Source organism: Danio aesculapii, chromosome 22 (assembly GCF_903798145.1).
Source record: "Danio aesculapii chromosome 22, fDanAes4.1, whole genome shotgun sequence".
Taxonomy (NCBI): Eukaryota; Metazoa; Chordata; class Actinopteri; order Cypriniformes; family Danionidae; genus Danio; species Danio aesculapii.
This window is the reverse complement of record NC_079456.1, coordinates 20,994,313-21,021,541: the sequence shown is the minus strand read 5'-3', so window position 1 is coordinate 21,021,541 and position 27,229 is coordinate 20,994,313. Positions and strand designations below refer to the sequence as shown.

Here is a 27,229-nt window from a genome sequence, read left to right as displayed (position 1 = left end):
CCCTCTTAAAAAAAAACAAGAATAAATAATCTTTACAATTACCTTAACGCAGAATTAATAATAGTTTTAATAGTCTAATCCGAGTAATTTTGTGTGTTGTTTTTTATTTACAGTGTGTTCCTGTAATTGCGACCATCCCATGGTATACCACAATGCTTCCTTTGCTGATTGTTCTGCTTGTTCGTGGATGTAAAGATCTGGCCACTGACGTGGTGAGTCTTTCATTTTTACCATCCTCTCTTAACTTGACATATGACGATATTTTAAAAATTCAATATATCGTGATAATAAACATTCCCGATATTGATATGGGCACTTTAAAATACAGTAAATAATTATTTAAACGTTTAGAGTGTATTTTAAGAATATGCAGATTGTTATATTTGCAGTGGTTGTTCATCACAGTCACAAATGCTTTCTAGACTTAATAGACAATTTATTATCACACATTAACATTTTCACGTTAATCTGGCCTGTGACATAAAAAATTCAGTGACTCTTTATAGTGCTTTTGTTTGTTAACTGTACAGTAAGGCTCCATTTGTTAATATCAGTTAGTTATCAGTCAGTTAGTTGTACTAAATCAATGTAATGAATAAGGTTGGGTCGATAGACGATGCCATCATCCATCGTCGATAGTGGATAGCCATCACGATGCTGAGCCGGCATCGCGATCCTCCTCCCCGCCCCATCGCAGCAACAATCTGCTCGCGAAAAATACACTCGGCCCCCCATTTACACTAATACATTGTAGTTTTAAAATGGCTCTTTAGTTAAAAATGATCCATGTTCACACTGGCATTTCACCTAGCATTTCTGAAAAGCCCTCCTTCCACACTATACTGCAGAAAACACACATCACGTGACCACACACACACAGTCATGTGCTGCAGCGTGTGCATGTGTCTGAGCTCCAGCAGTCAGCGGGTGCTTTGAGCACAAAACCCCAGAGAACAGTGCACGTCGGACAGTTTATCAAGGATGTACCACTGGATGGCATCTCACTATAGTTGTTAAATGTGATATTTAACTATAGCCCCTTTCTAACCACTCTTCAGTCTTTTGAATCAATCAGGTAACATGTCACAGCGTCAGTACACTGCTTCTTTCTTTTGCTTTCGCACTTGTAGTTAGTAATTTTAGCGAAAACCTTAGATACTGTTGGTTGATTGCTGTTGGTTGTACACCTTTTTTAACCAACCAAGTTTGTCGATGCCATTATTATGACACTGATCACTCTGCCTATGCCAGCCAGAGTCCTGTGGAAAAAGTGATTGACAGGTGGTAATTTGTGTGTAAATTATCTTTATTTATTTATGATTTGGTTATGGGTAAAATAAAGACCATGCGGGTCAAGTTGTTGGAATGGTAGGCTACAAAAAATGTATTTGTAATTATTAAAAATAATTAATTCACCACCGCTTACGACCATGATGCCATCGTCCATCACGATGTTTCACGTTAGACAATGTACAATACCAAATTGGTCGACATTGCCCAACCCTAGTAATGACTAAAAACGCATTTATTAATCTTAGCCGATGTATATTTCTGCCTTAATGCCTAATAACGCATTAAAAAATTTTAATCGTATTATTAAATGAAGATAATAACTAATAAAGTTGTTGCATTTTTTTTAATAAACTAAAATGTGTCTATAATAATATGTCTATTTCTCACTGTTAATCTTAACGCATTAATTAACGTTTAATAATGAGACTTTAATATAAAGTGTTACCTATTATTGTACTTTTGCAATTGAATTGGTTTAAAGGGGACCTATTATGCAAAAGTCACTTTTATAAGAGGTTTAAACACAGTGGCAACTGTCTGTGAATATAACCAGCTTCTAATGGCAAAAAATAAATTAATTTTAAAGATTAATATGAATAATTTCAATATTAAGTCCACAGAAACACATTGATGGACATTCTCCACTTGTACGTGTCATCAGAGAGGGAAAGCCCCGCCTATTATAGTGAGGATCTCTCCCTCATTAGCATAGAACATCCGTCTTGTTTTTGAATCTTCCACTATGCTGAACCATAGGCATTTGTAGCTCCGCCCTCTTTTGAAAAGAGAACAATCTCATTTTAATTTAAAGTGACAGTCACCAAAATAGCACAATTAGGATCAAATCCTAAATGGGTCAGTTTCAAACAGTTATAAAACAATATTTGTGGGGTATGTTGAGCTGAAACTTCACATACACACTCTAGGAACATCAGAGAATTTTTTTTACACCTTGTAAAAAGGAGCATAATAGGTCCCATAGTAAATACATGTATTTACTCTGAACATATACACAAAATATAGCAATACACTTAGTAGTTTTTGTTTATTATGCCTGTTAAAGTACTCTTTCTTGCAGTTTAGGTCTATGTCGTAATAATACCGCATATATCTTTAAAAGCTTTAGCAATTAATCACAACAAGAAAATTTGTCACCAGCAGAAGACTATTCTCAACCAATATTTTAAAAAATTTTTTCCATTACATACAAGTTAGATAACCAAACTTATCTCCTTCACTCCCATCCTGTTTGCTGTGTTGTGTGTCTCTCAGGGTCGACGACGTAGTGATGCGCAAATTAACCGCCGCCCCTGTGACATTCTCACTCCTGAGGGGTGAGTAACACTGTCAGGGGCCTGCACAATCCAAACAAACACATCATCATCATCCCACATTAGTCAGTCCATCACTGTATTCCTCTCTTGCTGGTTTTTAATGCGCCTGCCTGTTTTGAGATTTTGGACTTTAATGGACTTTTTTTTTTTTGGACTTATAAATTTTCGTTAATGGATAGAAAACATCCATAATGGCCTTTTATGCTGTTTTCTGTTGACACTTTATTGCGCTTGTAGATTTAATTACCATACATATTTTTAAGTTATTTTTTTTATAGAAATAACAACTTCAGTAGCTTTTTATACACTAAACATCCCAGTTTTATTCATTTCTGTATTCTGAAGGGTTTTTTTTAACTGAGGAATATGTAAATACATAATTTTCATTGTTATACACAACTTTTTTTCTTAAAAAATGGCTAGAAATGCTAGGAATTTATGAAAATTGGTTCAATCTTTTGATCAATCAAGTTGGTAAATTACCTCAGTGTGTATCTAACTTGTTGCAGTACTGTTCAAATACTTACAATAGCAGATCAGCAGATATACTCCTACTTAAAAGCCATTTTTTCACACAGAGTTAGGTTGATTTGCATTCTCTAAGTATGCTCCGTATGTATGGAATGAGCTTCAAGATATACTACATATGAAATCCATACCATGTATCGCTATATTAAAAAATATTTTAAAGACTCAATTTAGAACAGTGCACATGTTTTAACAATTGATTATGGTTTATAGACCATTTTGAGGATTGTAAACAATAACAATGGTCCTAAGTATTTGCTATTTTACATTTTTAATTTCCCTAGCTTTCCGAGAATCCAGAAAGGCCAACATATTGAAAAATAATGTTATGATAGCTGTTTTAAAGTGAAGATATGATTGATTTGCCTCTTGTTACAGTTATGAAATGGTAGGATAACAAGCAGGAAATGTTCAAGGGCCTATGATATTAGCACATTGAAATAGGCTATACTATCTTTGTCAAATCATTTTTATTGTCACATAATCAGCAGCACGTGTGCTGTGATGAGTGAAAAGCTTAGGTGCTGCCTCCAGACAGTGCAAAATACAGATACAGTGCAAATACTACTATCGTGCAAATTACAGAGCGTGCAAAATACAACAGCATACTCCCCAAAAAAACAGGACAATGTAAAATTGTCAGTGTGCAATGTGCTTTGTGTGTGTCTGTGTGTTGTGATATGTATTTATTTTATTTTTTGTAACTCTGTCCTATGCTGCCTGTCTTGACCAGGACTCCCTGGTAGAGGAGATACTGTATCTCAATCTGACATTCATGGTTAAATAAGTAAATAAATAAAAAAAATGTAAATGCTTACTTGTATCTGACATGTCTCGCCCCTTCAAGATGCTTTTCATTTGAGAACACAATCTTCCAGCAATTCGTAACTTTTTGATTTAGTGTCTAATTCGTAAGAAATCGTACAATCTCATTCGTACAAATTTAATATGATTTGCTTATCCCCCAGTGAATGATGGTTGGGTTAGAGGCGGGGTTGTGTACCACGTCTCCCTTTTAAAATCGTATGACTGAACTCCTACAAATTCGTACGAATTAACCACTAAACTGACAAAACGTAAAATAGTTAGGTTTCCTCGTGAGGACAGGCTGCGTTAGATTCTATATGTTTGTCTCCTTGTTTCAGTTAAGAATATGTCAGTCGTTGAATTAAAAAGTGCACATTTTAAAGCACTTTGCACGACCTTTAATTAAATAGTGCTTAATTTACATATTTATACATAACATTTTAATACAAAGCATGCAATCTTTATTGTAATCAATGAACAATTGTGGCCACGCGATGGCACAGTGGGTAGCGCTGTCGCCTCACAGCAAGATGGTCGCTGGTTCAAGCTTCGGCTGGGTCAGCTGGCATATCTGTGTGGAGTTTGCATGTTCTCCCCATGTTGGTGTGGGTTTCCTCTGGTGCTCCGGTTTCCCCACAAGTCCAATGTTATGCGTTATAGGTGAATTGGGTAAGCTAAATTGACCGTAGTTTATATATGTGTGTGAATGAGAGTGTATGGGTGTTTCCCAGTGATGGGTTGCAGCTGGAAGGGCATCCGCTGCATAAAACACATGCTAAATAAGTTGGCGGTTCATTCCGCTGTGGTGACACCTGATTAATAAAGGGACTAAGCTGAAAAGAAAATGAATGAATGATGAATTATTGTTTTATATACTGTTCATCTTGCCTTAAATATCATCTTTACAGATTCAAAACAGTTAAATGGAAAGATGTTTGTGTTGGTGACGTTCTCCGAGTTCATAAGGACCAGGTCATTCCTGTGAGTGAGTGTATTTGTGTTTCCAACTTTATAGTCACAAATAAATATGATTTCCTTTTGCATTAGTGCATTTTCCAAACCATATTTTGTCTTACAGTGGTTTTACTCCAGGTTAGATTGAGTAAAGCAAAGTTTGTCTAACATTTGAACTTAAATTACTCTCTTTATTTTAATCTCAGGCTGATCTGCTCCTACTTTGCAGCACTGAACCATACAGTCTTTGCTACGTAGAAACAGCAGACATTGATGGGTAAGAGTACTAGCCTGTCTGGTCTTTCCACACCCACTAAAAGCTCATTCATAACTACTCGGCACACAAAAACAATAAACAAATGCTAAATTTGTTATTCAAAGCAGTTCTAAAAACTCTGTTTCTCAAGAACTTGTATATTGCGGTGAGGATAAAACACTGAGATATATGATATTGTGGACAGACAGCTGTGATGCTAATTAGGTTCTAAGCATCAGTGATTCCAAGTAATGCCTCAGTCAAACTACAGGTTGAGCATGCGAAATTCTGTCACACGGTGCTGCAATAAGGGACAGGATTAAACAAGATGATTAGACATTAAAAAAGAGAGTGATTGGTCCATATTTTAAATTACAGAGAGGTAAATGTACAGAGAGGCATGTACATGTTTTGATCTTCTATTGGTCTCACACAGCCATGTGATGCGATTTCGCAGGTCAGACTTCACCCAGCTTGAACATGCTTAAATATAGCTGCAGTCCCGAGACCTCCAAGTAGGAGGGACTTAAGTCACAAGTAAACTTGGTTTAGCATGGGGGTAGGTCAGGACCGGATTGGCTAATCGCGAGGACCGGGAGAATTCCCGGTGAGCAAGTCCGTTTTTTGGCCGCGAGGGCTGGTGTCCCTATCTGCCTGCACTCACAGCAGTCGCACTTAATTTTCATTTATTTATTTATTTATTTATTTATTTGACCATAGCCTCACTCTTTTTATTTATTATTTTACCTCAGCTCCACTCTTTTTATTTATTTTCTCGCAGCCCCATGAGCCAGCCTGCAGGTTAATGATGATGTAATTCTAATTGGATGACTCGAACAGCGCGTCGGCAGTAAAGTCTAGATCAGATATGCGGCCGGTCGGAAGTGCGATTATTCACAATAATATAGCATCATTTCTTTATGACACTGTATAAAAATAATTAATATTTTTGCAGTACTGTGACGGTTGGGTTTAGGGTTGGGGTGGGGTTAGACGTTAATAAAATATAATCAATGGGAAATTTTATCAATGATATAAATAAATCTCGTTAACTTCCGGCCGCATCCATATCTGCTCATCAGCAGAATCAGTTGTTAAGAGATACGCGAGAGATGAAAAATTGATCATAAAAAGCGCAAAGGTGGCGCTGAAAAGGCCAGGATTTTTTTTTTAAAAAGGAGTATATTTTTCGTTACAACAACACATAAAGATGGTGAAACAGCCAGTAAGTTAACTTTAAGCTAGTTAGGAGCAGCTTAAAGCAGCTAGTTAGGAACGTTTACTTGTACTGTAACTTATAAACGGCAGGGGCAGCAGCCTCTTGTCCACCTGCTGGTAAATGAATTGCCAAGTTTTAAAGAAACCATGCAGTTTAATCTTTCGTAAACTTTACGTTTGACAAAATTCCGGTTTTAAAGACATCTACATACCAATATGGTTATGATTAGTTATTGACATAGTAGCACCTGCTGGCAGAATGAAGCTTGCCATATATAAATAACTGATATATTCCTCCTATATTTACCCTCTTAAATCCCAGCCTTACAACACTACTTGCAGCTTCATAAAATATTTACCTTGTTCTTACACTGCTTTTTCTTTCCTACTGTTTGCAGAGAAACCAACTTGAAATTTCGCCAGGCTTTGACTGTTACTCATTCTGAGCTGAATGGAGATTCAGCTGAGCAAAACCTGGCAGCATTTGATGGTCTGTATAGACTCTTTGAGCAAACACTGGAGTCTTTCATTTGTAGTGACTAAAAGATACGCTTTCTATTCATTGCTTTGGGCTCTTTCTCTCTCTCTCTCCCCTTTTCTTTTTACCTTAGGTATTGTGCGATGTGAAGAACCAAATGGTAACCTGCATTCGTTCAAAGGCGAGTTTCATTGGAAGGGAGAGCGCCACCTTCTGGGCACTGATCACCTGCTGCTCCGAGGAACTGTACTGCGAAACACAGACACTGCCTATGGACTGACCATATACACAGGTACATTTAATTGTTTATTTAAAAATGGCCTAAATGTTGATTAATAGATGACCAAATAATGCCATTTGGTTAATAGATGAAAAGGAAACTTTTTTTTTTTTACCTTGCAGGCTCAGATAGTAAAATACTTCAAAACTGTGGGCGTCTTAAACTGAAGAAAACCCATGTGGAAGTACTGCTTAACAAAACCGTATTGGTGGTAAGAGGAGATCTAAACCATGAAAATTTGCACAAACTGTTGTCTAATTTTAAATTATCTATCTATCTATCTATCTATCTATCTATCTATCTATCTATCTATCTATCTATCTATCTATCTATCTATCTATTCTATCTAGTCTATCTATCTATCTATCTATCTATCTATCTATCTATCTATCTATCTATCTATCTATCTATCTATCTATCTATCTATCTATCTATCTATCTATCTATCTATCTATCTATCTATCTATCTATCTATCTATCTATCTATCTATCTATCTATCTATCTATCTATCTATCTATCTATCTATCTATCTATCTATCTATCTATCTATCTATCTATCTGCCTATCTGCCTATCTGCCTATCTGCCTGCCTGCCTGCCTGCCTGCCTGCCTTGAATGGAAAACGGCACATTTCATTCATTCATTCATAAAGGCTCTCAAAGGATGACCAAAATGTGACCTCCGGTGGACAGTAGCAGACTCTGAAATGAGATGCAGATTCAGAGTTCCACATGAGGTTATTAATTAGCAAATTATATAAATATTACGAACATGAACATTAGGTGAGCAGGTTAGATTGTAACCCCGTGTCTTAACAACATGTGATGAGATTTGCAATGATAAGCTTTGGCTTTTTGCACCAGACACAGCATGACAGAAATTTAAATACAGCCATTCAGAAGCACAGAATAGTGCACTTACTGCACTTCAACGAAATGGTAAGGTTTATAATCTAATAAATACATATTAACCCTCTTTAACAATATTAAATATAGATGCTGAATCACTGATATGTGTTGGCTTGCACCGAGTCACAGTTCTAAAGTTCAATTTCAAAGGGTTTATTTTTTTTGAGGTGAACTTTCTGCTGCTGCTTTCAGTAGTATGGCAATAAATATCATTCAAACTCGCATTGTTGGCATTTAACACTAAATAAAGCACATGAGGTGTACCTGAGGTGATCGTTGTCAGTTTTCTGTTGTTCAGCTGCAAGAAATAGAAGCCGTTTCTAATATATTAATTCGAGGTGTTGGTTAGTAAAAAAATCATTTTAATATAGAAAATATTCACCTATCGTGTGCCGTTGCTTTTATTTAGAACACAACTTAAATCAGCCGTTAGGTTTGAGACTTGCTGCAGTTGGTCTGATCTGGCAACCTGCGCTTGTTTTGATCCAGGAATGCAATACCTTGTTCAACAAGTGGGTGTCAAACTTGCACTTGCGCGCATATATATATATATATATATATATATATTGTATTGTATTGCGCGCATATATATGAATAATTGTAGTAGAAAATACTTTTTTGTGCAATATTTTTTATTTTGTTTTGTTCTTTTACATATTATATATAACACACATGTCTTTATTATTATTCTGTTTATAAATGCTGTCTCCCTCCTCTTTGTATTCAGATTCTGCTCTTCATGCTGACCACAGCTCTCCTCCTGGCCATTGGTTCTGGGATTTTCGAGTACAGGATTTCCCCGAATTATGATGTTGTTTCCACTGTACAGCGCGACTCGTCTCCTGCCTATCAGGGCTTCCTAACATTTTGGGGCTACATCATTTTACTGAGTCCCTCTATGCCCATGTCTCTCTATATCACGTAAAAACCAGCTCTCCATATTTTCATTATGTCTTTTGTTAAAGTTTTACAGTCTTACAGTTTTTCTCAGTCGCTTTGGTGCATTTCTCACAACACTATTTACATTTGCTCAACAGATAATGCATTTCTTTAAAACAATTATCATTTGTGCACATCATAGTAGCAGTTTCTCATTCCTTCCAACAAACTGCAAATGCTTTTGGACATGCATCAACTGCTTTCATACAACTCTCTGCTGTTTACAACATTTGCTTATGTCATGTCAGTCAAAATTAACTAAACTTGTGAATGCTGAATAGTCATTCCATAGAAAACTAAGAGTGATCATTTCATTACTTGAGTCTTTACATACAAAAATGTTGAACTAGTCAAAATCTGTCAAGCAAATTTCATAAAACTTTTAAAATCTTTTTTTTTCCTGAAAATGTCTTCTAAATTTAATAATTTCCTGAATAAGTTACAGACCTATGAATGTTGTAGGTTCAGTTCCAATATGTACGGCAATATTGTTTACAGTTGTGCACAGCTCTACCCAAAGGGAGTTTATGTTTATTGTAAATATGTGTTTATTCTTTTGCGCAACGCTGTGAATAAATTAGAATTGTAAAGAGCATCTGCAGTAAAAATGTGAAATATACATATTCAGTGTCTTGTACTCAGACACCTCACTAAAAGCAGTGATGTCTAACTTTACAGTAGTTTTCAAATGGCTGTGCAAATAGTATCTAGTGCTGTTTTGAGCATTTTCAGGAAGTGTCACCAAAATCTTTTTTGCATTGGAAAAAATGTACAGAGTAAACTGACACAATGAAAACATGATAAATCTTGACTATCTTGTTCATAAACAATGGTGACTTTTCTTCTTGATGACACTCACACTTCCATTGACATCAATACTTGCTATTGAGGAATGAGCTCTCTATTTTGAGCAAGTGACGCGCTTTTGCAGGTTATCAACTAGGTTTTGCAGTTTGTACTAATCGTTTTGAGAAATGCATTAACTATTGTGCAAATGTAAACAGTGTTGTGAGAAATGCACCAAAGCCACTGAGAAAAACTGTAATATTTGACTCAGAGTGTGAAAAAAACCACACATTCTTTACCCAAGGAATTATAAAAATGTGTTCTCATTCTCAGTGGTACAATCAAAATGCTGCGTAATATATGCAAATAAAATTGCTGATTGCTGAGCTCTACTGTAAATTTGGATACACATATTATTTGATGTTCTTACCAGAAAAATTATAAGGTCTTGTTACACTTGAATTACTTGAATTCTTGTTTACTTGAATTACTGGGTTAACCAACACAACAGGTTATTTCAATAAGCGTACCAGTATATTGGTGCAATGTTTTCATTGTTTGAATTGTATTTCATTGTGCCAAACCAGGTTTGAAGTGATCCACATGGTGCACTGTCTTCTAATTGGCTGGGATGTTGAGATGTATTGGGAGGACACCAACTGCCCTGCTCATGCTCGCACAACCACCCTGAATGAGGAGTTGGGTCAGGTGGGCCACCTCCTCAGTGACAAAACTGGCACACTAACGCAAAACTGCCTGCTTTTTCGCCAGTGCTTCATCGCTGGACATATTTATGGTGTGTTAAAGTCTGTTGACAGTTGTTTCAGCCTTTTTATAGGGTTAATAACAACAATTTTATGTTCATTCATTCAGGTGACATATCACAGAAGTTCAAGGTAAGAACTAAGATATAATTGATTCTTGGTCTACTGTGCCCACCCAAATGAAGCTGACTCTTAGTTTACTACAAGCCTTTAGACTTGAGCTGGAACCGGTTCTCCTGTGGTGGATTGAAGTTTTCCGACCAGCGCTTGGTGGACAAGCTGCGTGGACGAGGCAGCCTTGAGTGCCACGAGTTTTTCACCGCTTTGGCCCTTTGCCACACTGTCATGAGCGAGTGGAAGGATGGTTAGTAGAAAGAGCTTTTTTTTAATGCCAGTGTCACAATTTATCACAATATTGTCATTTTCTTGTGGCTAAAGAAAACATATTGCTGCAAGAAGCATTTATAGAGCCCGCAATAAAATAGATGTATTAGAATGCACAACTTCTGACTACAAGGGGGCATTAAATTATACCCTTAGTGTATTGGCCATTTAATATCTGGTCTAAACAAATGTTTATAATTGACCACACAGAAGTTATCAAGCTTTATGAGTCCACATATATATTTGATCGAAATACAGTAAATCAGTAATTGTAAAATCTTATTACAGTTTATGGTACCTATTTGAATATAGTTCAAGTTGCTTTATTGGCATGACATCTAGTAGTAGTGGTGTAACAGATCATGATTCTCATGTTTCGGATCACATAACGGTTTTTTAGTCACTGATTGGACCATTTTTCAGATCAGCCAAAAAGGGGAGGAGACAAATGTAATTTGCTTTGCATTTATTACAAAAACAGCACTGCAAGACACTTTTGGATTTAAATAACAGAACTTAGAACCTGTAATTTTATTAAAAAATAAAATGAAGAAATAATCAGCTGAATAAAAATAAACTGTAAAATATTCAGTACTGTGAAAAATTCACTGTTACTACTGTTGCTGAAAATGCTCAATGTATAAATCTAACATAATTTGAACAACCCATATTTATTTTTAGTCTCATTTTCACTAAATGATTCAGCTATTCACAGACACATTTTTGATGGCTGGTTATTCCTATTTACCCTATAATGTAATTGCTGCCTACATCTTTCATTTTTGAGCATTGTTAAACGCCTATGACGGTGATTTTAAGCTTTACCATAAACATCAGTGGTTTTATCTAAACTATAAACTGTTATTCCAGTACTTCTGTGTTATTTCACTATTTGTAACTTCATTACTAACTCAAAAGACTAAAGACTCAAAAGACTAAAGAGCTCTTTCTTGATTTCTGTGTTTTTCAATCACAGATTTGAATGCAGCGATTCGAAGGATTAATAAACATATGCAAATCAGCATCATTTGTAATTTATGTTGCGTGGGTGTTGAGATCCTGATCTTTTAATGATTAATCATGTAGCTTACACTGAATGCATTAATGCAGGCTAAACAAGTATTTACAGAAAACATCGTTAATAACCTAAGAAACCCACCATATCCCAAATTACCTACCACAATCTTTCCGTCATCATTATATTTTACAGGAAAGCCTAAATGCTTTCCTGAATGACGTGAAAGGCGATCTCTCTTTGACCGTTACAAATTTAGGATTAATTTACAAGTAAAAATAAAAACGTATTAATAGGCGGGTCACGTGTGCTGAACTACGAGTTGTGATTCGTATGAATCACGGATCAACCACGATCCGTTACACTCCTATTTTGTCTAGTATTGCCAAAGCATTTTAAATATAAGATATGTAACATATTAACATCATCCAATTAATAAAATATACAGTAAATAAGACTTAAATGACAAAAAATTTAAATAATAATAATACATTTGATAATTATAGCAATTACAACAATATTAAAGTCTAGATTGGTTAAATAATATACACGCATTTACGTTTAACCATTTCTTATGGTGTGTATGGTGTATACATACTGTATTTTGTAGCCAGTTTAGACGTCAGTTCATCCTCTCCGACTACATGGTAAAGTTTATTTATATATTTATTTTTATATTTAAATAAAAAAATGAATTAATGTTTCAAATTTGGGGGAAAAGTAGTTCTCTAGTTGTGGTGTATTTGGGGCAGAACAAAAGGAAGTGTGTCATCCTCTATTTGATTAATGTCACACTGTTTACATATTCTCTTTTCTTTGGGAATCCAGGATTTTTTTTATGTCTGCCCTTTTCTATTTCTAGGTCATGATGACAGAGGTGATATTTAGAAAGAATGGGTTTCTGTTTGAATTGTTTTAATGATAACATTGAAGTTTAGTTTGCGAGTTGAATTCAGTTTTTAGTTATAATTATATTTGAATGTTTTGTAAATTTGTAAAATAAATGCAGTTTATTCCTCTGATGGGAATGCTGAATTTCCTGCTAAATTAAATTTAGTTTTGTGTGATCATAAATGGAGAAAGAGGCATATTTCTGTTTCTTTTGACCATTTTTCAGATTTTTTTTTTGTAGAAGTGTATTTTGTATATGTATATTGGACCATTATATGTGTGTATACATTTTTTTATCTTGCGCTCTATTTGTAAAAATGTAGACAAGTCAAACCCAGAGGAAAGTATAATTGACCTTGTGTTTTATAAATGCAGGTTTACCTCACTACCAGGCTGCATCTCCAGATGAAGAAGCTCTGGTTTGTGCAGCTCGAGAGCTGGGCTGGGTGTTCCTCTCCCGGACACGTGACACTCTCACCATCAGCGAGATGGGCCTCACGCGAAACTATCAGCTCCTGGCCCTTCTGGACTTCACCAGCAAGAGGAGACGCATGTCAGTGCTGGGTGAGATGCAAATGGAAAGTTTCATCCCTGTATGCCTACTATAAATATAACTTCTGTACCCTTTAAAACTATAGTTGAATGTTAAACCTCCTTACAATAGTGCTCATCAATTTAGTTGTAGATTGTTGCGTCGCAACATCCAAAAAACACTTTTTGTAACACATTTTGTCCACTTATGGTAGTCTGAAGTGATTAGAGAAACAAATAAAATGGTCAAAGCAATGGTGAGTCTTGAGTACTGCAGTTAAAAGCCACTACTAGCTTCAGCATAAAAACCATACTTTGGGATTAACTGTATTGTGTGCGTGTGTGTGTGTGTAGTGCGTAGCCCTGGAGGACAGTTAAAGCTGTACAGTAAGGGTGCAGATATTGTCATTCTGGAGAGGCTTCAGAAGGATTGGCCACTTCAGGAGAGCACAGACAGAGCTCTAGAGGTGAGGCGACTGGACACTTGTCACCACTTTTTAACTACTTCTGTAATGAGGGAGGGTCTGTGGGTGTGTATTGGCTTTCCTTGATCTTTCCATCTAAACTGAGAAAGCTAGCACTATTTCATTTATTAATTTTGCTTCGGCTTAGTCCTTTATTTATTAATTTAACTATTCAACTATTCCAGCATATGTTTTACACAGCAGATGCCCTTCCAGCCTCAACCTCGTACTGGGAAACAACTTTCATACTGTGAAAAAAACCTTATTAAAAGTTCCAGATCAATTAAACACACTACTTTATGAATATTAATGCATCTGTAATGGAGATCTAGTCTTTCCAGCTCTCCACCATTTCTATAGGGACAAATGATTTGACGCGTAAAACAACAAACTTGCAATGTAACAGTTTACTTTTCGTTTGTCAGGATACAACAAAAATAAAAAAACAAACTTAAGAACTATTTGCTCCTTTTCAAGCTTCAATTTAAATATGGATTTGACGAACGGTCAAAAGACTGTCTACCGTCAAGCCCCTTCCTTCTTTTCTCTTTTTTCCCTGATTGCTTACACATACATATGAAGGATGACATAGTTAACATATGAAACGTCATGTACGTAATATAATATCACAAAATATACAAATCAAATGTGTATCAAATAACAATAACTACATATCTCAGTACAAATAATATAATATTATAGAATATTACAAATCTCTTCATGGCTCTAACAGCGCTGACTAATGAAAATAGAATTGATTTCTTTTATTTCTATGTTACAGTTCAAGGTGTATGCTTTTGTTTTTATTGAATTTGTTTAACAGATATTTTATAACATCGAATTTGTGTTCGTGTCTTTGAATAAAATCATTATGCAAAGCTAGCTCTCTGCCTCTCTCACATGGTCGCCCTCTGAAGCTAAGCAGGGCTGCGCCTGGTCAGTACCTGGATGGGAGACCACATGAGAAAGCTAGGTTGCTGCCGGAAGTGGTGTTGGTGAGACCAGCAGGGGGCGCTCAACTTGCAGCCTGTGTGAGTCCTAACTCCCCAATATAGTGAAGGGCACTCTGTACTGCTCAGTGAGCGCCGTCTTTTGGATTAGATGTTAAACTGAGGTCCTGACTCTCTGTGGTTGTTAAAAATCACAGGATGTCCTTCGAAAAAGAGTAGGGGTTTAACCCTAGTATCTTGGCCAAATTTGCCCACTGGCCTCTGTCCACCATCCCCATATCATAATTGGCTTCATCACTTCTCTCCACCAATTAGTCTGGTGCAATATGGTTGCCGTCGCATCATCCAGGTGGATGCTGCACACTGGTGGTGGATGAGGAGATTCCCCCCAATGTGCAAAGCGCTTTGAGTGTTCAGAAAAGCACTGTATCATCCAACACATGCAAAATCATGCAAAAAGTTTTTGAGGTATAAATTGACTACCTGAATATTCATTTGAATACTATTAAACTCAAGAGTTCACACTTAGCTGATGATTGATTATAAGCAAGTTTGGCGTGCGGTCCCGGGAGAGAGCCCTGAGCCCAAAAGGTCCTTGACCCTTGCGCTCCCTCCCGTTTGCAGGGCGAGAGGGGAGCCTTGAGCTCAGGTAGATCTCGACAACTCCCCCTTGATAAGAGCTGATGAATGCTATGAAGAGATATGCTGCAGGATGAGAGATTGACTGTACTGCTGAATTTAGATTGATCAATTCACTTGTTGTGCATGTTTTTGCAATATGGGAGGAAACCGGAGGACCCGGGGAAAACCCACGCGAGCACGGGAAGAACATGCGAACTACGCACAGAAATGACCGCCGGCCTGTTAAAGGACTAGAACCGGTGACGTTCTTGCTGTGAGGCAACAGTGCTAACCACTGGGCCACCGTGCCGCCCTATGGAGGGAAAGGTGAAGAGGTAGGGATGGAAGGGGGGATTCTTCAAATCGAAGATGACTGTAGTGAAAAACCCTGGCTCTTTATAGTGGGTTAGGAAAGGCCTGATTGGTGGATCATACATGCTAATGCAGAACCAGCCGTGTTCAATCATAATCACATGATCCTCTCGAAATCAGTTTATGAATAAACTTCACTTATTTAAAAGCTCCTTAAACACTTTACTAATGATAAAATAAAAATCGCAAAGCTGTATCTTTTAAAAACAGCACCAATACAGTGGCGCTGCTGTATGAAAAGAATGAAGCAACCATAGCCTATTTCCAAAATCTAATTTACAGTCAAATACATAGCTATTTTTGACCAACAAGAAAGGATTAAACCTATTGGGGCTGGTGAGAGATCATCCTAATTTATAAATGTCTTCCCCTCCAATATGAAACCAAAAAGATTATCAATGACAACGTTTCAATTTGTCTCTGCAGTGTGTCCCATTCGTTATGAATGAGCTCAATAGGTGGAGAGAAGACGGCCTTTACCAGCCATTCTAACGCATTCAACCACATGAACGTCCTCAATACAAGAGCAATCCAATCAATTGCCTGTTCGACCATCTCTAGATGTGCTCGAAAGTAGACGAAACATTTCACACCCTGTTCACACCTGTACTTATCCTTGTTCAATTATGATCAGGTAAATAAAAATGCAACAATACCAAGTGTGATCAGGGCCCTCTTCTCTCAATTCTCCCCTCTTTTCTCCCCATTTGTGGCATCAAGCTTCAAAGGGCCCCTGTTCTCACTCATCTATAGTGCTATACCAGAATTTACATTAGTCAAACTAAACATGCCAAGTGTGAACACACCCCAAGACCACAACAATACAGTAGGGCTAACATCGTGTGAAGCGATTGTTCATATTCTTGCTTGTGTTTGCGGTTGGCAGCTGTTTGCTCAGAGCTGTCTGAGGACTCTGTGTGTGGCGGTGCGCCCGGTTCCTGAAGCCCTGTGGACGGAGTGGAGCCGAGCTCTCAATCTGGCGGGCACAGCCACGGGTAACCAGGAGACGCTGCTGGAAGAGATATATGATCAAATGGAAAAAGACTTAATGGTACTCAAAGGGAGTTATTATTAAATAGAGCAAATGGTCTCTGGAGACAGCTTGAGGCAAATTAGCTAGTGCGTGTTGCTTTCTGTTATGAAACAATGCTGTTTGTGTAGCTGTTGGGGGTGACCGCCATTGAGGATCGCCTTCAGGAAGGTGTGCCCGAGACCATCGCCACCCTGCGGCGGGCGGGGGTGAAGGTGTGGGTGCTGACAGGAGACAAAACAGGTGCTTTGTCAGTGTGTAAATTGTTTTGAAGAACGCAGTCAATGTTACATATTTACATTGTCTGCTGTTTTTCCAACAGAAACTGCTGTGAATGTGGGATATGCATGCAAACTGATGGATCCAGACACAACTCTCATTCAAGGGGAGGAGCTTAGGTCAGAAAATACATGCATTTCATTACCAGACTTGATGCTCAGTGCTCAGCCAATTCTGAACAATGTTAATGTTCTTTCAACCATCTTAATCAGAGCTTTTATCCTAATTAGCTGCGAAATAAATGTCTAATTATTATTATTCGTTTTTAATTTTAGTATAATTAGTGACTTGATTTAAAATTTTAATTATTATAGCTGTATGCATGTGCTAACAATGCAAATTTATGACCTCAAACCTCTTCTAAACCCGTCTTTCCTGACTCTCTGTGATCATTAAAAATCCCATGGCACTTCTCGTAATGAGTAAGGGTGTAACCCCAATGTCCTGGCCAAATTCCAAATGTCCTTACCCATCATGGCCTCCCAATCATCTCCATCCACAGATTGGCTCTATCACTGTCTCTCCACTCCACCTATAGCTGGTGTGTGGTAGCGTTGTTGTCCTGTGGCTGCCATCGCGTCATCCAAGTGGAAGCTGCACACTGGTGGTGAAGTGGAGAGACCCCCCTCTCATAAGTGTGAAGCACTTTGGGTATAAATAAAAATAAACATTACTTACTTGCTAAACCCTAGCATTGCTTGTGTTTCTTAATGCCTATAATTAAAAAAATTATGCAAAAAAACATTTCTTACTAAGAATTTTTGTCTTGTTTCTTATCTACATTTCTACATTTCAAAGCGAAAACAAGATTATTTTACTTTCCCCACTGGCAGATAATTTCCTTAAAACAAGCAAACTCTTAGTTTTCACTTATTTCCTCTGACGGTGAAATCCCCTCAATATTTTTACTTGATCTGAGGATTTTTTGATATTTGGACTAGAAACGAGACAAAACAAATTAGAAAAGCTTTTTTTGAGCATTGTGATCAATCAATTTCTGTACCGGAGTACTGTTAGACTCCTCAAAAATCCTTCAAATAGAGCTATTCAAACCTTCTTCTGAAACTGTATTCATACCGCAATATTTATCGCAGAAAAATAAAATATCAGAATATCAGACTTTTCTAATATCTTGGCAGCCCCAGAATATAACACATCATGACCTCTGTCATTATCTCCAGGCAGCTCCTAGAGTCTCCATCTCCAAATGTTGATGTCAAATATAAAGAGCCAGAGGTTTGGATCACAGACAAAAAAGCAACGATGAACAAAGCTGCGCTGGTCATCTCAGGTCCAGAACTGGTGAGAATATAAATACTATAAAAAAATAAATATGGCAAATAAAATAAAATGTTTAAATTAAATTCAGTTCCCCTTTATTTGTATAGCGCTTTTACAATGTAGATTGTGTCAAAGCAGCTTCACATAAAAGATCATAGTAAACTGAAATAGTGTAGTTCAGTTTTTAAAGTTTAAGTTCAGTTTAGCTCAGTTCAGTGCGGTTTAATAGTCACTACTGAGAGTCCAAACACTGAAGAGCAAATCCATCGATGCGCAGCTCTACAGATCCCGAACCATAATGTGTGCATAAATAATTACACAAATGTTTCGGGTTAGTGACATTCAGTTTTTTTAAGAGAAATAATACTTTAATTCAGCAAAGATGGTGTTAGTTCACCCGAAATCTAAATTCTGTTATTAATTACTCATCCTGATGTCAGTACAAACCCCCGAGACCTTTGTTCATCATTGGAACACAAATTAAGTTGTTTTTCCTCATCCTCCATAAACAGAAATATTCTTGACTCATTTAAAGTCCTGAAAAATACCCCAAAACATCCTCAAAACAGACTATAGACCTCCAGTGGTTCAATTTGAATATTATCAAGCTTCAAGAATACTTTTGTACACACATAAAACAAAAATAACCACATTATTCAGCAGGTTCCTCTCCACAGTGTCAGCATAGGCGCATTTATGTGTCCCAGAATGTCATGTGCTGGCATCCGGGGTGTACATCAGTGCACAGTACTCATGAACATGCGCAATATACTGACACTGAAGAGAAAAAAACTGTTGAGTAAAGTCATTATTTTTGTTTTATGAGTACAGAAAGGTATTGTGCAGATTACTGAAGATATATGGTCTGCTTTGAGGATGTTTTTTCATATTATTCTGGACATTTTTTTCCTATGGAGGAGATATAAATATCTTAATTTGTGTTGCAAAGACGGACAAAGGTCTCAGGGGTTTGGAACTATGAGGGTGAGTAATTAATAACCTAATTTTCATTTTTTGAGTGAACTAACCCTTTAAATTAATCAAAACTGAAAGTGGTTTATAATCTTGTGAAAGATTTCTATTTTGAACTAACTTCTCTGTGACTTTGCACTTTCTGTGTATTACAGGCAGAATTAACCAAATCACCGGAATGGGGGGCAAAGTTTGTTGCTCTATCTGGCCAGTGCCAGTCTGTGCTGTGCTGCCGAGTTACTCCAGCTCAAAAGGCCGAAGTTGTCGAGATGGTCAGGAAGCATTCGGCTTCTATTACAATGGCAATTGGAGACGGCGCCAATGACGTCAACATGATTAAGAGTGAGAATTTGAACCATTGTCAGTGCACAGAAATCCTCCAGTTCTCTCATTGCTAATAAATCAAACTTTCCCACCAGCGGCTCATATTGGCGTGGGTCTCTGCGGTGTGGAGGGAAGTCAGGCGGTGCTGAATGCAGATTTTGCTCTGGCGCAGTTCAGTTTTCTCCGCAAGCTTCTGCTTGTGCACGGCCACTGGTCATACTACCGCATCAGCATCCTCCTGCGCTATTTCCTCTACAAAACCACAGCTTTTGCTTTGGTGCACACATGGTACAGTTTCTACAATGGCTTCAGCGCTCAGGTAGAGCAAATAGGTCACCTAATACACCCGCTAACATCAAACCACAATGAAAATATCCCAGCAAGCAATTTTTGTTTATAAAAGATGTCTGTTAGACGTCTAGACGTAGTCATCTTAGCTAAAATGAAAATGAAAATCTAATAGACGTCTAAGAATAGGCCAAAAATAGACTAGTCATCAAATAAACAGAAATGAATGACTACATATTTAAAGTCTGTCTAATCTGTCTGTTTGACGACGGGTCTAGTTTTGGGCTAACCTTAGATGTCTATTAGATTTTCACAGATAGACCAAGTTTAGTCTTGTTTTAGCCAAACTGTCTACGTTTAGATGTCTATTAAACACAAAAATGTTTGCTCGGATCTGTTATTGCAGAGACATGTTTGAGGCTGAAAATGCAATTAGTTTCTTTAATAATTTATGTAAAGCAGCTTAATTAGACACATTTCTGTCCTCTTTTCCAGCCTATGTATGAGAGCTGGTATATTAGCCTCTTCACAACAACATACACATCGCTGCCTATACAGTGCACAGGGATTTTTGAACAGGTAAGACAAATGTAGCAAATCCTGATCAATTAAAAAAATATGTTTTGGTTTCTACACATGCGTTAAGGCAGTGTCTCCCAACCCTGTTCCTGAAGGCACACCAACAGTACATATTTTGGATGTCTCCCTTATCTGACCCATTAACTTCAGGTTTTGGACACTCATCTAATGTTCTGATGAGTTGATTCAGGTGTGTTTGGTTACGAAGAGGTGTGCCTTCAGGAACGGGGTTGGGAAAAACACTGTGTTAAGGTATATGCGGTGGGAATTAGTTCATTAGCACAGTATGGAAGGCAGTCGGTGCCAAAAGTCTATAAACGCATGAAAATGTGTACTGTTGGTGCGCCTTCAGGAACAGGATTGGGAAACACTGCATTAAAGTATATTGTGTGGGGAAATTCTGATCAATTAAAAAATGCTTTGGTTTTTACATGCGTTAAGGCAGTGTTTCCCAAACCTGTTTCTAGAGGCAGACCAACATTACATATTTTAAATATCTCCCCTATCTGACTCATTAACTTCAGATTGTGGAGTCTCTTCTTATGTTCTGATGAGTAGATTCAGGTCTGTTTGATTAGGGAGAGCTTGAAAATGTGTACTGTTGGTGTGCCTTCAGAAACAGGGTGGGAAAACACTGCGTTAAGGTATATGTGGTGGAAATTAGTTCATTTGTACAGTCCAACCATACAGTTATGGAATGCAGTCGGTGCCAAAAGTCTATAAACACATGGAATTTGATCATCTACACACACACACACACACACACACACTCTGACAATGCCAGCTGTATTTGTGATTGTATTTGCATATAGGATAAAGGTATGCAAACATTAGAAATTGTGCTTATTCATGAAATATATGCAATAAGGATATGAAAACAAACACAGAAAATGCTGCAATGTATAGTCTTTTGCCCTTGGTCTGCACCATGAGCCATACCATAGTTGTGAAAACATCACCATGACCTAAAAGACAAATAGAAACTCTTGACTCTAGCAGCTAAACACGAGACCATACATATTATTCCAACTTCTTTCCCAACCCTTTTCTTAAAGGCCCACCAACATTACATATTTTAGATGTCTCCCTAATCTGACCTATTCATTTTAGGTTTTGGAGTCTCTTCTAATGTTCTGATGAGTAAATTCAGGTGTGTTTGATTAGGAAGAGGTTGAAAATGTGTAGTGTTGGTGTGCCTTCATGAACAGGATTGGAAAACACTGTGTTAATGTATATGCAGTAGGAATTAGTTCATTAGCACAGTATGGAAGGCAGATTTAAAAGTCTATAAACGCATGGAAATGTGTAATGTTGGTGCGCCTTCAAGAACAAAGTTGGGAAACACTGTATGGAATTAGTGGGAATTAGTTTAAAAATCTGCTAATTCTGATCAATTAAAATATATGTTTTGGTTTTCACATGCCTTAAGGCAGTGTTTCCCAACCCTGTTCCTAAAGGCACACCAATATTACATATTTTGGATGTCTCCCCTATCTGACTCATTAATTTTAGCTTTTGGAGGCTCTTCTAATGTTCTGATGAGTTGATTTAGGTGTGTTTGATTAGGAAGAGGTTGAAAATGGGTACTGTTGGTGTGCCTTCAGGAACAGGGTTGGGAAACACTGCGTTAGGTTATGCGTTGTGGGAGTTCATTCATTAGCACTGTGCAACGATAGAGTTATAGAAGGCAGTCGATGCCAAAAAAAAGTCTAGAAAGACATGAAATTTGATCATCCACACACACACACACACTCTCTCTGACAATGCCAGCTGTATTTGCATATAGGATATGTGTATACAAACATTGTGCTTATTAATAAAGGATATGCAATAAGAATATATAAAAACAAACACGGTACACGTTTTCAACCTCTCCCTAATCAAACACAGCTGAATCAACTTATCAGAACATTAGAAGAGATTCCAAACCTGAAATGAATGGGTCAGATAGGGGAGACATCCAGAATATGTACTGTTGGTGTGCCTCTAGGAACAGGGTTGGGAAACACTGAGTTAACATATGCATTAAAAATATATATCTTGTACTTTGTGGCTGATTGGTTCAACTGCTAGTCTATTTGTTTACCTTCAGGACGTGAGTGCCAGGAGTTGTTTGCGCTGGCCGGAGATCTACTCGATTGGACAGAAAAAGCAGCTGTTCAATCCTTCAGTTCTGGCATTCACACTTCTTTACTCCTTCTACTCCTCCATCATCTTTTTCTTCGTCCCTATGGGAATCTTGCAGTACTCTGCTCTCGATTTCCAGACTTTAGCCATTACTATTGAGACATCTGTGCTGTTTGCAACCACTTTGGAGGTAACTAATTATATATATGACATTCGGATTTTAAGGAAATTGTAGAGGAAATATCAATGATGGCAGACTTGTTTTGTTTCTAGGTTATTCTTTGCACAAAATACTGGACCAAGTGGAGCGTTGCATCTGTCATTTTTAGTGTAGTGGCTTTCTTTCTGTCCACACTGGCTCTCCATAGTGCTCGACTGTTCACCGCCTCACCTAAAGACTACTTCTTTCTGGGTATTAATGTCTGCAAAATAAATTATTATTGTGTTCATTACCTGACTCTAGAACAAGGGTGCCCAAACTTGATTGAGGCTAGTGGGCCGAAGGTAAATATAGTTGCCATGAGTAATTTTCTAATAATATTTAAAAATAACTGGAAAACATTGCTTTCTATTAACTAATACAACATTTTTTTCACATTTTATAATCAACTTATTACAGTAAAAACAAAAAGCAATCTCATTTATAACAGAATGGAGTTAAACTTTTTTTCCCTTGATTTGCTCACTGATGTCTTCTGCATAGTCCTCTATCCATCAAGACATTATTTACAGTGTAAAAAATCGGATTCATTTATAACATTTCATTGAAATATGCTATTTTTTTTTGTAGCTCAGCAATAAAACAAAGAAACAAAAATTACGTCAAATTAAAAATGAGAATCTCTTTTAAAGGCATTCGCCCCAACCCTCTCTATCATTCTCACTCTCTTCTTAGATGGGATGGTGGGCCAAAGCAAAGGTTACAAATACTTTGGGCATCTCTGCTCTAGAAGAAAATATATTTTTATGTTGTAAGCTTCATATTTTATCTGCATGGGCTCAGTTTTATAAGAAAAAAGAGCAATTGTACCTACTATATTTGCACATATAGTAATATTTTGATTGTTTTACTAATATTTTGAAATGCATATTTGCCTTTTTTATTTATCTTCATATTTCAAAAGTAGTTATAAGCTTTAAATGTTGTTTTTAACTAACTACAAGTTTTATAACTGTGAATAATTATTCAACTCTAAAAAATTCTGAAACACATTTTAGAATAGAAATCGGTTTTAAAAGTAATGTTAATCATTTTTTAGCTGGATAAATCTATGTATTATATTATAACTATATAAATCATCTACTTGGTTTTCAAAAAATATTTAGAGATATGTTCAGAAATGATTAATCACAATTTACAATAAGATTTTTATTTGATCAAATATTTACTAAAAGTGAAATAATAATGAACAATGCTTACAGCGTTTATTGATCAGTTTATCAAAACTGAGTTAGCATGAAATAACAATGAACATTTATATTATATTATATTACATTATATTAACGAAGAAGGATAAATAAAATAAGTGTTACCATATCATTTTAACTGAATAAAGATTTGACAAGTATATACATACACACACACACACTACTGGTCAAAGTTTAGGGTCAGTTTTTTTATGTTACTAATTGTATTTAATAATTGAAATAAAATTATTCTGTTCATCAAGACGGCATTTATTAAATGTAAAAAGAAAATTGTTATTTATTTATTACTTATTGTATGTTGTTTCAAATGAAATTATTACTCCAGTCATTATTGCTTTTATTTAACAAAAATAATAATAATAAAAATAATAATCAATATTAGTTATTTCTGAAGGATTATGTGACTGAAGACTGGAGTAATGAAGCTGAAAAATCATTAAAATCACTGAAATAAATTATTAAATTAAATTACAAACTACTTTTGAAGTTATTTTATAGTGCAATGACATTTCACAACTTTTACTGTATTTCTTATGAATTAAATGCAGCCTTTGTGAGCAAGAGAAGCTTATTTACATATAATTATTTCACTGACTATTTAATGTATAACCAAGAATTAATAAATAATAGAGAAATGTATTTATAATTTTGTATCATTTACAATCTTATAGAATCATAATGTAGTCCACCAGGTGGCAGTGTTAACAGACTGTTTATACGTAACCATAAGAAATTGCAATAGGCATTTGCAATGAATATTAATCTCATTCCCTGAATGCTGAAATCCCGCTGATCATCTGCATTCTTCATTTGCAGGAGCATCGCAAAATGCTTACAGCACTCCTGAGGTCTGGCTGGCCATATTTGTGACCACCTGTGTTGCAGTCCTTCCCTCAATAACAACACGAGCCTTGGGTGTTGTGCTAGCAAACCCCAACAAACACAAGGTTGCTCGTTACCTTTGTCCCGGTTAGCCTGAAATAAGCATTGTTATTTTTTATGCTCACCTTATTTTTCCATTGTAGATCCACAGCTCAGCAAATGAACCTGTAGAGCTTCAGTCGTGGTTTCAGAGAGGTACTGTTCAGCGTCGTTCATCGTATGCTGTTTCCCAAGGGAAAGGTTTCGGAAAGTTAATCACCACAGGAGTTGGTCTTCCCTCAGCAGCGCCTCGACAGGATGGGAGAGTTTCGGCGGAAGGCCTGAAGAATGAATCTCCAAAGGGTTTACACATAGAAATGAATAGTGCTGGTGTGTCATGCTAGCATCTTCAGTCATGATAAGATTGGGATTAGTGAATGTAATATCAAGGATCTGTGCTTGACAATCCTGGGGCTTTTGGTGCATTTCCAAAAGTGAGGCACTATATATATATATATATATATATATATATATATATATATATATATATATATATATATATATATATATATATATATAGGGATATATATACTGACAGGGAATATTTTGTCAATATAAATTTTTATATGCATTTTTTATTAAAATACAAAAAAGTTAAGCCTGTAAGCATAATAGGTCGAAATAATTGGGTAAATCCCATTATTTTTAGTTTTGTAATATTAGATAAATAAGTACATTTATTAAAAAATCAATTCATTTACTCTTTATTGCTGCAAACAAATCCAGGCTAGATAAATAAAGAGACTGTAGCATGAAAATGTTCAACAATGGTTGAATTTTATTTCAAAACACGCAAATTACCCATATTTCCTTATTATTATTTTTTTTTTTCCTGTAACAGTTATTACTCCAATTTGTCTCCTTCTGAAGAGTGTCCACTTGCACTAAATGAAAAGTGCTCCACAGGCTCTCTGGCTCCCCCTGTAGGACAGAAAGAGGAACGAGGCTCTCCTTGATGATGTGCCCTTTAACCTTTAACAGCTGCCTGAGAACAAGTTTTTGTGTGCATGTGAAGCTTCACTGGATACTAAAACTGGAAAATCCTTGTGCATAAGATTTTGATCACAAACAGGCTATCTTCTCTTTTTATATCTTTCTTTACTGGGCCTTGATTTTCAACTTGAATGCAAAAGTTCAGCTGGAGCATATCTACAGCTTCAGAAACACACAATGATTGGTTGTTTGGATTGTCTTTACCCTTTTATCAGTCTTTGGCTTGGGTAGATGTGCTCTAAGGAGAGTTTCTGTACATGTAAATGAGTCTTGCTTACACTCTTCCCTGAAAACTGTTAAATTAATCCAAGTTTATTTGCTACACTGCATAAATGTCCTGTGTTTAGCGTGGTTTGTTGATCTTCCAACGCCTATTAAAAAAACCAAGATACCAGATTGGCTAATCCCAGCTAACCAGTTCAGTTTAGTGCGACATTTCAACATTTTCTGCTACTCTGTAATTGGTGCAGGTATCCTTGAACATCATCCTGGTTATTGAAGTGGAGTTTGGGAAAACGGCAATGCAGCCTGAAACAGCAACATCAATTGAGGTAACGGTTTTACTTTTCTCTGGATTTTTGCATAGTTTTCTGTGCAAAGACCACCAGTCTCATTAGTTCTTTTTTTGACTGGTGTGTGGTTATTAGAGAGCAATATTGGCCCAAAAATTAGCACTTGACTGTGCTAGCTGTTTCAATTGGTCTAGTAAATCGCTAGATGCTAATAGTTGACATTACAATTACTCTCTGTGTTTTTTGGTAGATAAAATTATTTTTAAAAAGTGTAAGCACTTGAATGTTTTCTATGGATTACTTTAAAACTAACAGGGAAGAGTGTTTGCGGAGTCAGCACACCATAAGCACCACAGCAAGCTAAATAGGGCAGTGGTCGCCTACTTACGACAAACGAGAGCCTCTTTCCTCCTTCCTTTCTCTTCTCCTCCTCCTCTCAGCCTGTCTTCTCTCTACCATTTTATTTTCTCCTTGTTTTGAAACTGATTGTCTTCTACCATCACAAAGACACTTGGTTCTGATTGATTGACAGGAAACAGAAGAGGAAGAGCACAGTGTGACTGGGGGGGAGGGGGGATTGGGGATTGGATCTGCAGACAGACCCGGAGAGAAACATGATGTACGTGATGCTGTTTTACAGTCAATGAGAGACCATTTCTGGTTGGAGGGGTCTGTTGCAAAAAACTGGCTGGTAGCATTCCAGTTTTGCATGAAATGGCGT

At 36.7% G+C, this 27,229-nt stretch overlaps 1 protein-coding gene across 1 annotated transcript; it reads left to right on the top strand.

Moving 5' to 3' along the window:
• The first annotated feature begins 152 nt into the window (after nt 1-152).
• Nucleotides 153-25,436, top strand: atp8b3 (ATPase phospholipid transporting 8B3). Its single transcript, XM_056448577.1, has 24 exons — nt 153-212; nt 2,566-2,627; nt 4,871-4,943; nt 5,123-5,193; nt 6,789-6,880; nt 7,002-7,160; nt 7,271-7,359; nt 8,785-8,978; nt 10,370-10,578; nt 10,656-10,678; nt 10,754-10,910; nt 13,212-13,400; nt 13,722-13,834; nt 16,661-16,825; nt 16,936-17,047; nt 17,127-17,202; nt 18,265-18,385; nt 19,492-19,678; nt 19,756-19,979; nt 20,444-20,527; nt 22,620-22,844; nt 22,928-23,066; nt 24,899-25,029; nt 25,108-25,436. Exons 1-24 carry the CDS (start codon nt 153-155, stop codon nt 25,345-25,347), a joined length of 3,195 nt encoding a protein of 1,064 aa, XP_056304552.1. The 3' UTR covers nt 25,348-25,436.
• The last annotated feature ends 1,793 nt before the right edge of the window (nt 25,437-27,229 follow it).